Consider the following 13572-nt stretch of genomic DNA (forward strand, 5'->3'; position numbering starts at 1 on the left):
CTGCCCTAGGTCTTTCTAGTTCCTGACTCCAGCAGACAGCCGGTACACCCCCACTCAGACGGAGGAAACTAACCTGGATAATCTTTCCAATGAACCAGGGCACTGGCTGCAGCTTCATATTTCTGATGTTGTTGTTCAATGCTTCCAGGAAAACCTCGTAGTCTGGCTTTGGAAGAACAACTCCAGGAAACAGATCTGAGATAATTCCCTATAATACAAGAATTCAGGAGAAATGGGGCGGGGGAGATGGGGTGGGGGAGGGATACCTGTTAGGTTAGCTCACCTTTTCATAAAAAAAGATCTACCAACAGGAGAAATGTTAGGAAACTTGGAACACTTATTTTTTTTCCTGGACTGAAAGTTACAAATGCCAAATCTATGAACCACGATTTCCCTCCCAAATAATTCTAGAAGCCAGAAGAAATTTAACAGGCCCACGGTGCTGTTTTCTGGTCATGCTACAAACTAATGAGATGGACAATTCTTGTCTTTATAGTACTCACAGCCTGATAAAGAAGATAGGCCTTATATTAGTTATAAAAGAAACTAATTCCATTAGTTAAAAACCATGGCCCAGATCTAAAGCAAATAGTGAAAAAAAATTATTAAAATTTGAAACTTAGTAGTGCTTTTTTGTTTTTTTTAACTATTATTAACATGAAGGGGGAAGGCAAAAGGTGTGTTAGGGAAGACTATGTCATTAAACTGTGTAAGCATTAGGGCCTGATTTGGATCTTGAACACTGATGTAAAAAGCTAGATGTGGGAAGGCAAAGGCTGGTGGGGTCCTGGAGCTTGCTGACCAGCCATTCAAGCTGATTTGGTTAGCTCCAGGTTCAGTACAAGATAGGAGCACAACAACAACAACAAAAAGGTAGAAGGTCACTTGTGGTGGCTTGTGCTTTGAATCCCAGCACTTGAGAGGCGCGGAGGCAGGCAGATCTTTGTGAGACTGAGCATATTCTACACAGGAAATTCCAGGTCAGCCAGAGCTACATAATGAGAATCTGTCTTTTTTTGTTTGTTTGTTTGTTTGTTTTTTGAGGAGAGCAATAGACAATGGTAGCAGACATTAACCTGGGTCTCTGCATGCACTGACACACTCTCCATGGTGGGTGGATAGCTAGAATGAGAAGGGGTGCCAAGAGGAGGAAGATGTGAGGAGGTGCTGAAGAAAGTATTTTATTCTTCAAAGTTGAGCCTGGGTCTCTGGCCCAGGCCCTAAGATAATGTACCTGAAACAGGGGGACATCTTGAGCCAAGAACTTGGCCAGGTTGACATCCAGCAAGGCCCGGAGCAGCAGAACACTCTCATTCTCCTCAGGGTACTTAAGCTTCAGATTGCCTGCAGCTGTGAGCACAGACTTGACAGCCCGCATGCCATAGTCATAGTGGTGCTGGGATGAGAGTTGCTCAGAGCACAGGCGGTAGGTGGCAACAATCTTCTGGGCAAGACTGTACAAGGGCAAAGACATGACTACAGTCTTCATTGCAGCTCCCTCAGAAACTAGGCTTGCCCATGAACTCAGTGAGCAAGCCTTTTACCAGAATCACCACAATGAACAAACTCTTTCAAAGATAGGATGACAGAAAGCAAGCACATATATCTAACATACATTCTAAATGAAGTCACATTATGTGTTCCATATGTGTGTATGGATACATGCATACATGTACACACATGCACAAACTTGAAATAATGAATCAAACTATTAACTGTGTCAATCACTGAAGAGCAAAAGTAAGGTTTATTGGGGGACATTTACCTTCTCCACTTCTGTAACATTACAATATTATTTGATATCCTGTTTGCATTTTAATACAAGAATGTTAATTCAAAAGTATAATATATACATTATAGTATGCACATGACCTCATGTGCATGCATGTCTACTTCTTGGTCTGTCTGGACACACAGCTGAGAACCACATTTCTCAGACTTATGTACAGTTAGAGGAGACCATATTAATGTATTCTAGATGGTGTTGAGTGAAAAGTAACATTTGTCCAGGCTTACCCATAAAAAGACTGTCCATAAGACATCCCAGGCCATGTGCTATATAGTCTTGCTGTAAGAACCCAGGTTCCCAATTCTCCCAGTGAGGAGCAATATGCCTGGTCAGAAATATCCGTTTGCAATTTTGAATGAATGTAAAGCAATTACTTGTCATGCTCCAACATTGGGATTTGACATCAGGGTTATTCTAACTAATAAAACTTAGATGCATTGCCCTTGCGATGATTCCCTATAGAAAATGGATTCACTTTTAAAAACAAAGACTTGTTCACACTGTAGCACAGGGCTTAGCATTAGGCAGATAGTGAACTGAATAGTCAAACCAATGCGATCCAGGTCTACCATAGGTAAAATATAAACCTACAGTTTGGGGGAAGCCTTTTGCCAAGGAAGGGTGATATATTTTGTGAAAAAATTCTTAGGTTACACATAAACACCTGTACACTCTGTATGAAGAATAAATGAAGAGACATTTATTGCAACAACAAAATCGAGGGAAAGACAAGGTAAACAACAATAATAATAAAAACAAATGTAAAACTTGGACTGAGCCAATATAAGCCATTTTATGATTCATAGGTCTTGGTGTGTGCCGTTGTGAGTGTACATGTGTACATATAAAGACACTGATCACTGAGTGCCTTGGAAAACTGGGAGATGCTTGAATCAGAAATAACCCCATTAATTGGAGTCAATAAATGTTTTACTGCTAGCATTTAACTAAATTGTTTAATTAATTAATTAACACTAAAGTTTTCTCAGTAGCTTTGGAATGATTTCATGTTTTTACAGTCTTGTCTTAAGCCGTTTAGTAATATATGGGTAGATGTGTTAGCATGAGGGACAGGAGGATATGAATGGCTGCAGCTTTTAACAGTGTCTGGGTATGGATAAGTAGGAAGAACCTCTTTCGTGGGCATCTGGGCCTTTTCTCAGGAATGGAGTCAGGAGCAAAGCCAAGGCCATATGGTCTCAAACCAGCTAGAATAAAGCTTCTTGAGTTTTTACTCTTTTCCTCCAAAGATCTACCTCAAATCTGTCACACATGGAGAAATTGCTTTTTAGGGCTATTTTGCACTCGTTGGAAAACACGTGTAACATACCTTCTGGAGTCCAGAAAGCCCATAGAATAGAGGGAGATTTCTCCAATAAGAGCATAATCTGGCACCATCATGGCTACTGTTCGAAATAAGGCCTGGAAAAGAAATAATCTATTAGAACAAGAGCATACAAGATGAATGCCTAGGGAAAGCACATCTACAGAGACAAAGAGAAGTCATGTGATCATCCAGTCGACCCAGTGACAATTAAGAGAATGACCATAAGACAAGTTAACTCAGACAGACAACCTCTGTGCTGACTTTCACCAAGTCACATGCTATTGCATTGGGTATCATTGTTGTATGGAAGGTTATAGATGCTGGTTTTACAACTATGTTTCACTCTTTGTTAAATGAAGACATCTTATAGCATCACTCAACTTCCCAGAATTCAGTAGGTTTGGGATGATGTCACAGGTGAAGCAGGTACAAGACAGAATGAGGCCTGTCATTGGATGAAAAGGAAGGATGGGCGGGAGAAAGGTTTGAGCGAAGGGGAGGAGACTGGAATGTAAAGGAAGAAGAGACAGGAGGAGACTGGGAGAGTAGTCGCGGGAGAGAACATGGAGGCTGATATTAAGATTCCATGCTGTACCTTTACAGGTTGTTAAGAATGTTCTTAAGGGATGGATGTGTACAGGGCTTTGTATGTTTAGGTGGGCAATTATATCTTATCAATTGGATCAGAGGTTATTGTGTTGTGTGTTCTTTCATGTGGCAATTTAAGTACGTGTGTGGCGGCTAGAGAGTCTGGGCCGCCACGGAGTTGGGATGTGTTTCTGCCAAGATATCTAGCAGATATCTTGTGGGCACTGCGCTGTCGGATCTAGTGGAGGTAAAAGGCAGCATTTTATTTTTTATAATTTTACAACAACAAATAGGATGTCAGATGCCATTTAAGAATGCAAGACCAAAACATAAGAATTCTGAAATCAAGCAAGATCTGATTTCATTTTTGTTCTGATACAGGCCAGTTTGGGAAACTTATAGAACACTAAACTTCAGCCTTTTCTTGTCAAAATAAACTAACAGCTTTAGCTCTTTATAGAAATATCATGAGAACAAATGATAGAATATCAGTGAAATATTCACAAACAAATGTGGCCCATAGATAGTAATCAATAAATATGAGCTACTCTGTCATTGTCTTAGAACTTAGGGGAAAAGGGACTTGAATGAGTCTTTCAGTTAATTAGCTGGAAAAAAGGACTAACCCAGACTTCCTCATACCATTGCTTACTCCTTCTTATAATGTCTGCCTCATGTAAATTTCTTGGGCAAGTCTAACATGGCTACTGGCTAAGGTTAGTGCAAAGAGTGGTTACAACAACTAGGTATAAAAAGAAGAAATGGAGGTCTAATTTTTTTTTTTTGAGCTGGGGACCGAACCCAGGGCCTTGCGCTTCCTAGGTAAGCGCTCTACCACTGAGCTAAATCCCCAGCCCCAGAAATGGAGGTCTAAATTCTACTTTGACTATGTCAGCTAACCTAGACAGACCTTGGTAAGGGAGAAATCTCAATTCAAGAATTGCCTTTATCAGATTGGCCTTGTGGGCATGTCTGTGGAGGCATTTTCTTGATTTCTGATCTATGTGAAAGATCCCAGCTCACTGTGAGAGTGCTATCCCTAGCCTGAGCTATTAAGAAAGGTAGCTGAGAAAGCAGGGAAGCTAGTAAGTAGTGTTCCTCCAATGGTTTCTGCCTCTAGGCTCTTGCTTGAGTTTCTGTCCTGACTTCCCTTAAAGATGGACCATGACTTGGAGGTGTAAGCTTAATAAGTACTCTCCTCCCACAAGCTGCTTTGGTCAATGTTCTATCACAGCAACAGAAAGCAAACAAGAATGTCAACTCACAGGGGAGGAGTGCTTGATGGATCTTCTTAATTATTTTCTACTCAGAGAAAAGTCATCTGAATAAGATTTCCTGGATACTAATCATAATGCACTTCTAGCAGGTAGAGCAACATGTACTAAAGTCTGTGATGAGGATGTGGCCTCATCTCTCTTATTACTCCCATCTATGGGGGTGGAGCAATCCATAAAGAAGTAGGCCTAGAACTAACACTCTCTCTCTCTCTCTCCCCCTCCCCTCTCTCTCTCTCTCTCTTCACTCTCTTCAAGCAACTGGGTAGGAGACTTTCTTTCCATAAAAGACCTAACTGTCTTATATCCCTTGGGTTTGTGCCTCCATGAAAACAGCATCCCAAGGCCATCTAGGTCCATCTCCTATTGAAGACAGCGTATTTATTTTTCATTCTTCCCCTTCTGAAACACTCTCCTACTAGCAACAGGGCTTGTGGATGTTACAGTGGCTGTAGCTCAGGACAGATCAGCAATAAGCACTGGGTACACATACTCTTGCTTTTGCTCTAGTAGGTCAGAACAGCATGGTTTCTAAAGGAAATGACTTAGACTTTACCAGTTTAATGATAAAGGGAGTTGATAGACATGGGTCGCTCTAGGCTTGTCAGTGTTCTCTGCATTGAAATTTGGTTAGGAAGGTGGTCGAGAACAAAGTATTCTCCTTAATGCCATTGTCATTCCACTAGTCTCTCACCCTTCTCATAGCTGAGAAATATTAGCCATTTCTACTATTTATGAGATCTTCAGTGGCATACTTCTAGAAACTTCCACACTGTAGATACATCTATGTTATATAAATCAATGCCAACATTTACCTTGAGGTTATCTGGAAGCTCAGCCCTGCCAGCATACCCAGGGTTCATGGTGATGAAGACGGCACAGGTTGGGTTCAGTGAGAGCTCAGTGCCTTCAAAGATGAACATCTTCAGCTTCCGGATAATGGCTTGTTGGATGCTGAGAATCTGTTGGGCCACCACCGACAGTACTTCTACCTGCGGAGAGAATACCCAGCTAAGGTGTACTCTGCCAGTGTGCCGCTCTCACTCACTGAGAAAGGACCTCAGATACCTGAGAACTAGCGCTTTATGCTTCAAATGGGGACCATGATTTAGGGCTATGGCAAAGAAAAGGAAAACTATATGTGTTTGTGTGTGTTCATGTGTGTATGTGGTGTGGTGTGGTGTGAGGGGGTAAGAGGTTTCTATAGTACTTTATCTTTGCACGGTGCTTGGTACCTAAGAGGCATTCAGCATTTACCAGTTGAAAACTCATGCTTATATTTTTGAATTTATTCTCTAAATAGAATCAATAAGAGTCCAAAAAAGCTGGACTCTTTTGTAATTTGTTTTTTAAAACCACGACTTTGGGCTTCCATCATATTTTGTTTGTTTCATTTAGTTTTTATTCCTTTTATTGGGTTGAAACTAGGAAGCAAGATCATTTCTTACTCATCGTTGTCTCAAGAACTCATGCAATTACTGACATGCACTAGCCCCAGTTAACTTCTGAATGAGTCAGTGACTGGATGAATAGAATAGGAAGGTTGAGTGTGTTTAAAATATGCATCTATCTCCTTTGTGGCTCTTTTTATTTAGTGTCTTAAGTACCAACTCCTTGCAAGGGCCATAGAGAAGACACAGATTTTATTCCAAAGAGTTGAGAGCCCAGAAAAGGACCCCTCCATGACCAACCCCTGTCATGTCCCCTAGAAGGAGTGTTACCTCAATCCTGTTGAATTCATCAAAACAGGCCCATGCTCCAGCTTGGGCCAGCCCCTTGAAGAACTTCCCCATGGCTTTGTAATCCAAACCATCAGAACAATTGAAGACCACACACTATAAAGAGGGAGGATTCAGGATTAGTTTCCTCATAGCTGAGTAACCAGCACTGGAAGCCAGGATTCAGGCTTCTTCTCTCATTCTACCAAATGAACTGGAGTTCTACTTTGCCTGTTAGGCTAAATCGCCTTGATTTCATACTCTTGGGGTCCAGAGTGTGGGGTGGTAGGAAGAAACGGTAGAGATGGGGAGCACTTCCATACCTGCTTGGCCAAAGCTTTGGCCAGATCTTTGGTGGTCTCTGTCTTGCCTGTCCCAGCTGGACCCTCTGGAGCGCCTCCAAGGTTCAGCTTCAAAGCTCCCATTAGGGTCCTGAAAGGAAAAAAAAAGTCCAACAACTTAGTGTGTACATCCTGAGATACAAGAAACTGGGACTTGTTTATTTTGAATTCTGCAAATAGTTAGATGTCCCCTTCAATTGTATGATCAATGCATCATCTTTGTAAGAAATTGGTTTGGTTCAGTATTGTGACCTCTGAGCCTCACACAGTGCTTGGTGTATGGCAGGGGGTACCTGCATGCAGTTGCCTGAAAGAAGACTGAAGGAATAATGGGATACTTAGGAGGATCTAAATGAACCAAATAGAAATGACAAACAGTCCTACATTCCAGAGCTCATCAACACGAATGGAATGGAGACAACAAATGCATGTGTCTCATTGGGTTATGACCTGAGCTTAGGAACCACATTTTAACTCAGCTCATATCCTCAGTGGAAAGAACAGAGGGCCTGGCAGGTGCAAGACAGATGTTAGAAGTGAATGATGTGGAAACTGATCCCAAAGTCCTTGGTAACTTCAGTAACACAGTAACTTATTTTCTGATCTTGTTTCCATGGCCCTAATTAGATTTGGGGTGGGCTGATGTTATGCATGGTGCAAAGGGACCATCAGCACATGACTATTCTTCATGACTGAGCTAATAATAGTGCATGGTGGTCAGGAAATTTGATAAATGAGTAGATTATAGCTATTCCCAGCAAGGGGGCAGGGGGTATAAATGGTTGTCAGATGATGGACTTTTTCTACTGTCATGATCACTCTACCATGTGTGTCATTTATAATATGCTGAAGATCTGAAGGCTGTGCAGTAGAATGCATCTCCGAAAGGAAATTGCTAGATGATGAGCAGAATAAGTGAGTAATAAATTAAGCAACCAATCACAGAAAACAGGGGATTGATAATAAACAGACAAAGGAATGGACAGTACTCATTTCTCAAAATAGGTACAAGTGTCCAAAGAGGAGGGGCAAGGTAAGTGCCATTAGTCATCAAGGAAGTCCACATGGATTCACTCAAATTAGAATAACTGTCATCAAGAAACACAAACAACAGATGCTGGCAGGTTCTAATGTGGAAGGATAGGGAATTTAGCATTTATACACTATTGGTGGGAAATGTTAAATCCGTGCAGCCACTCTGGAAATTTGGAAAGATGTTCCTCAAAACGCTGGAAGAAAGTATGGCTGTATGATAGAGGTATAGGACTGCTGGGCATACACTTGATGGAATTGAAGGCAATGAACCTCAGAGGTATCTGCACCTTCGTGTTTACCATGATACTTTTTACAGAACAATGTCAGAAATCAGCCTTGGTGTCCATCAATAGATGAGTAGATAAAGAATATGTGGTATGCATAACAAAACAGAATTTTATTTAGCTATAAAAATGAAGTTTTGTTACTGGTAGGAAAATGAAAGGAACTGGAAACTATCATGTTATGCAATATAAACCAGATTTAGAAAAAACAAACACCATGTTTTTTCCTGTGCGTGGAATTTAGACATTTAACTAGAAAAGGGACTACTTAGAAGAGGAGAGGGATCAGAGGAGGTTGTTGGAGAGACAAAGTACTCATAAATATAGTATATTCTTGTATGAAACTATAACAAAACTATTGTATTCTATAATTAATATATGCTAATAAAAAGAAAACACATGATTGAGATTTTTAAAAGAATCTTAAAGGATAATACTTTGAAGTAATAGACTGTAGTGTGTACTGTAAAGAAAAATACAAAAGCTAAGAAACTCCAAGTATTAACAACATTGGAAAGTTAACAAAACACAGGGACCTAATATTAGGAATTGAAAGCAAAGTGGTCATGCACTGGCTAAGAGAATTCACTTTTCTCTATTGGACTGGATGCAGAGCCCAGAGATGCCCTGGTTTTATTTTCTTGCAGTGCTGGAAATGGAACCCAAGGCCTAGCCTGCTTGCTTAGTAAAACTCTCCCCCTCATAGCCACATCCCCAGCCTTGCTTGTCTGGTCTAATCCATGACCTCGGACTCTCCGGACACCCCCTCAGTGTTGTTATTGCTGACCTTTCTACTTAAGCACCATGTGACTATGTCTCTCACACACCAGTGTTCTGCTAACTGGTTCCAATACATTAATCCATACTGGGATTCCCACTGGGTTGCCATTTCCAGCCAATTCCATACCCGTTTGTAGTTGGTGTTAGCAACTACGGGCAAAACCTGTTGAAATGTGAGTTTGAAACAAAGAGACTAAGGAACCCAAGATATCACAACCTTCCTGCCCAGTGCCTTTCCTTCCTAGATTCTCTCCTTGGCCTTTTTGCTTGGGGCTCCAGAGTTTACCTGTAGCAGCGGTCTGTGAGAGGAGTGATCACCAGCCGAGGGGAGTTTCCCAAGTACTCGTAGCCATACAAGGCTTGCGTGGTTATCATTTGCACTTGAACATTGCTTTCCACCCAATAGTACCGTAGCTGTGAGATCCACTGGAAGTCATTTAGACTGTTGATATTATCTTGCTCCAGCTTGGCCACCACATCACGAGCTAATGGGACACCATGCAGACACACACACACACACACACACACACACACACACACACACACACACGGAGTCATCAGAATTATCTGTCCCAATAGACTTCTCAGGCAAAAGATGCTTTCAAGGTCCCCAGTCTCCATGCTATTTCAGGTTCCAACATCTTCCTGGCCTACTTCCAGCCTGCAGGTAGTAGGAGCTCTCACAAGCTGGACTTTTTTTCTCACAGGACAAGGAGGCCTGAGCTGCCTTCTCTCAGGGAGTAGAGGTACTGCATGTGTGCACTCTGAAATCAGGTTGCCTGGTATAGTGGTTAATACTGACTGTTAATTTGACTGGGTTTAGAACCACTAAGTTTCTGGGCATGCCTAAACAGATTAGGTTAGGTTAACTGATGTGGGAAGACCTACTTTAAACATGAATGGTACCATTCCCTGGGATAAGTCTTGTCCTGCTTTTTGAATGTGGAGGTAGCAAATGCCTCCACATTTCTGCTGCTCTATGGTCCCCACCATGGAGGTCTGAACCCTCACACTGCCAAACACTTCCTCTCTTCAAATACCTGCTTTAGCCAGGTATTTTGCTGTAGCAGTGAGAAAAATAACTGATACACCTGGGTTCAAATACTGCTTTTTGGGGAAAGTTACTCAATCTCCCTGTGTCTTGGTTGGACAATCTGTATGATGTAGTATCTTTTATCACCTGCAATGGTTATGGGGACGGTGGTGGTTTGAATATGCTTGGCCCATGAGAAGTGGCACTATTAGACGGTGTGGCATTATTGGAGGAAGTGTAGCCTTGTTAAAGCAAGATTGTCACTGCAGAGGTGGGATTTTGAGGTCTCTATGCTCAAGCTCTACTTAGTGTGGAGAGAGGCCCTCCTCCTGGCTGCCTACAGAAGACGGTCTCCTTCTGCCTGCCTTCTCAAGCTGTAGAATTCTCAGCTCCTCCAGCATCATGTCTGCCTACACAATGCCATGCTTCCTGCCATGATGATAATGGACTAAACCTCTGAAACTGTAAGCCAGCCCCCAACTAAATGCTGTCCTTTACAAGAGTTGGTCTCACCTCTAGTAGATAGGCACGGCTCCCAGTTGAGGGAAGGGGCCACTAACCCATCTCAAAAATTTTAACCCAGAATTGTTCCTGTCTAAAAGAAATGCAGGTGCAAAAAATAGAACAGAGGAAAGGCCTGAAAGAAAGGCCACCCAGAGGCTGCCCCACCTAGGGATCCATCCCATCTGTAGACACCAAACTCTGACTTTATTGCTGAGACCAAGAAGTGCATGCTGACAGGAGCCTGGTACAGATGTCCTTTGAGAGGCTTGCCAGCATTTGACTAATACAGATTCAGATACTCACAGCCAACCATCAGACTGAGCCTAGGGACCCCAATGGAAGAATTAGGGAAAGGACTGAAGAAGCCGAAGGGGATTGCAACCTCTTAGGAAGAACAACAATGTCAACTAATTGGATCCTCCAGAGCTCCCAGGGACTAAACTACCAACCAAAGAGTCCATATGGATAGGTCCATGGCTCCAGCTACATATGTAGCAGAGGATGGCCTTATTTGGAAACAATGGGAGGGAAGGCCCTTGGTCCTGTAAAGGCTTGATGCTGCAGCCTAGGGGGATACTAGAGCAGTGAGGCAGATGTGGGTGGGTGGGGGAGCACCTTCTTAGAGGCAAAGGGGCAAGGGGAAGGGATGGGGGAGCTTGGAGAAGGGGGACCAGGAAAGGGGACAACATTTGAAATGTAAATGAATAAAAAAACCCAACAAAACAACAACCCTCCCCCAAAACAAACAAACAAAAAGTTGATTTCTTCACATCAGTGAAACCTTAACTAAGACAAAGACTAAATGAAAATGTGTGTTTAGACAGTGAACATGAGAGAGGGTCAGCACCCCAGCCAACTGCCCAACATATAAAAATATATAAATGTGACATCATGTAGCTATTCTGAAACTCATGAGGGTGAGAGGGGACCCAGAGACTTTGCAATATAGTCACCCTGAATGTTCAAACATCTCCCACATGACCTTTGGGGTCTCATTCCAGGCTTCTAGGACACCCTAGGACAATGGTATCATCTCAACCTGAGACAGCATGAGAAAGTGCCCATGAATTCATGCTTAGAGGGTGTCTTTTCTTCCAGCCCTAGGAGCCAGCGGGGCAATACATTTCTAGGCTTCTTTCTTCCTCATAGGATTTCAAGGCTAACTTACTTACAGTGATGGTCCCTGAAGTTGAAGAGTGGCTATAGGTTTATAGAAATCACTGACTGGCTTTTGTGTGCTGATGGGATGAGAGTTGTTGAGATCTCTGAGCTAGTCCACATGAGGGACCAGCTTGGAGTTGTCTTCACTATGTAGCGTGTGTGCAAATGCATGTACATGTATGCATGCTTATGTTTTTGAACCTAGCCACTCAAGGAGATGCTGGGTTATAAGCATGCCTGCCTTCCTTACCTCTGCCAGGTGGGTATTTGGCCATGTGTTAGGAATAGATTCTCCCTCCCCTCTCTATGATTTAATAGGCACCACTCTGCCTGAAATCAGGTCGAAATGAGCACTAGTCTGAAGGGAATAGATACTGTGACACATTAGTTAGCTGGTATATGAGCAAGAAAGACCTTGTTTCTAGGCAACCAGCCTGGTCCATCCCTAGTTTCCTTGGTGATGATAGAGTCAGGGTGTGGAGGTGGTTTATTTTACATAAAGACCCCACTTCCTCTTCATCTTCCTCCTCTGTTTTCTTTTTGTTTAAAGAGCAGAAAGGTATAATCTCTCACCACCTCTCCCTGCACCACTGCCCATTTCCAGTCCCTTGGGTTTGGAAGCAGAGGGATGAACCTTTGCCACTTCCAAATGCAGTTATCTCCTAACAACTGGTTCTTAACCTGGGAAATGTTTGTGAGAATGGGAAGGCATAAACACTTGGCACAGATCTCAGCACCTGGTGAATATTCAGCGCCAGCAGCTGTGTTTAAAACCATTCCCCAAGCGGGTGCCTCTCGAGTCCTGCTTAGTGCATGGCTGTGATGGGAGAGCCTTTGGCACTGGGTTCGTCTCAGCATTCTCCTTATCCCAGATGGAGTGGGGAGCCCTGAGTCATCCTATTTAGGAGAATTAAGAGACGTGCCCAGCCAGCCGTCATTCCTGGGCTGAGCAATGCCAGGAGTCTGCATTCTTACCATGCACGTCGATGACAGTGAGGGCCCCGAGAGTGAGCCTCGCACCACTGCTCAGCTTCCCTCGCACCAGCTCAACAATCTGTGCGATCTGGTCATTGCTCTTTTTCAGAAAGTCCTGGTAGGGGCACAGGAAGAAACAGTCAAAAATGGATTCTCCTCCAGCAATGCCAATGCACACCTTGTGGGTTGACATCATGTGTTCTCCAGTGGTCCAAGCCAGATCTGGATGTCATCCATCAAGCCATCCTTTTCCTCACCTTATACGTTAACTTCAAGATGAATCTTGTGCTAATTAAGAGGACACTCTACCTCTTCTGTTTTATTTTTATAACACTGTGGGAAAGGCAGAACTTTAGAGGCCAGAATGAACAATTGCAAATGCTTGGAGTAAAGAAAAGCTAACTGTGGGGGAGTAATGGCATTTGGGGTGATGAGGAGCTGTTCCTCATTTTGGACACAACTGTGCATACATGATGGCATGCACTTGTCAAAACACAGACCTAGGTGTTGAAATGGCTGAGTTTTATTATATGTGAATTATGTAGTATCAGATCAAAGGAGACAGGGGGAGTAGAACACGATGGTCTTTACCTATGAGTCACAGCACCTTGTAACTGAGGCAGGAGGGGAATAGCCTGGGCTACATAGGAAGACACTACCTCATTTAAAATAAGATGAGGAGGAGGAAGAGGAGAGGAAGAGGAGGAAAAAACAAAATGTAACCCTAGACAGAGTCCTGGCCTTGGGCAGAGTCCAAGCTTGG

General features: G+C 42.8%; 1 protein-coding gene across 2 annotated transcripts in view; it reads right to left on the bottom strand.

Annotated features, from left to right (window-relative positions):
• Window positions 1-13572, bottom strand: part of Dnah3 (dynein, axonemal, heavy chain 3) — a 172819-nt gene that overhangs the window by 97664 nt on the left and 61583 nt on the right. For both annotated transcript variants that reach the window (NM_001427640.1, XM_039101168.2), the window contains 8 exons: window positions 12810-12924; window positions 9423-9621; window positions 7020-7128; window positions 6700-6813; window positions 5794-5970; window positions 3120-3211; window positions 1235-1454; window positions 74-208 (listed from right to left, as the gene is read on the bottom strand). In NM_001427640.1, coding sequence (NP_001414569.1) covers window positions 74-208; window positions 1235-1454; window positions 3120-3211; window positions 5794-5970; window positions 6700-6813; window positions 7020-7128; window positions 9423-9621; window positions 12810-12924 — 1161 coding nt within the window. The remainder of the gene's footprint in view (window positions 1-73; window positions 209-1234; window positions 1455-3119; window positions 3212-5793; window positions 5971-6699; window positions 6814-7019; window positions 7129-9422; window positions 9622-12809; window positions 12925-13572) is intronic.

This window comes from Rattus norvegicus, chromosome 1 (genome assembly GCF_036323735.1).
Source record: "Rattus norvegicus strain BN/NHsdMcwi chromosome 1, GRCr8, whole genome shotgun sequence".
NCBI lineage: Eukaryota > Metazoa > Chordata > Mammalia > Rodentia > Muridae > Rattus > Rattus norvegicus.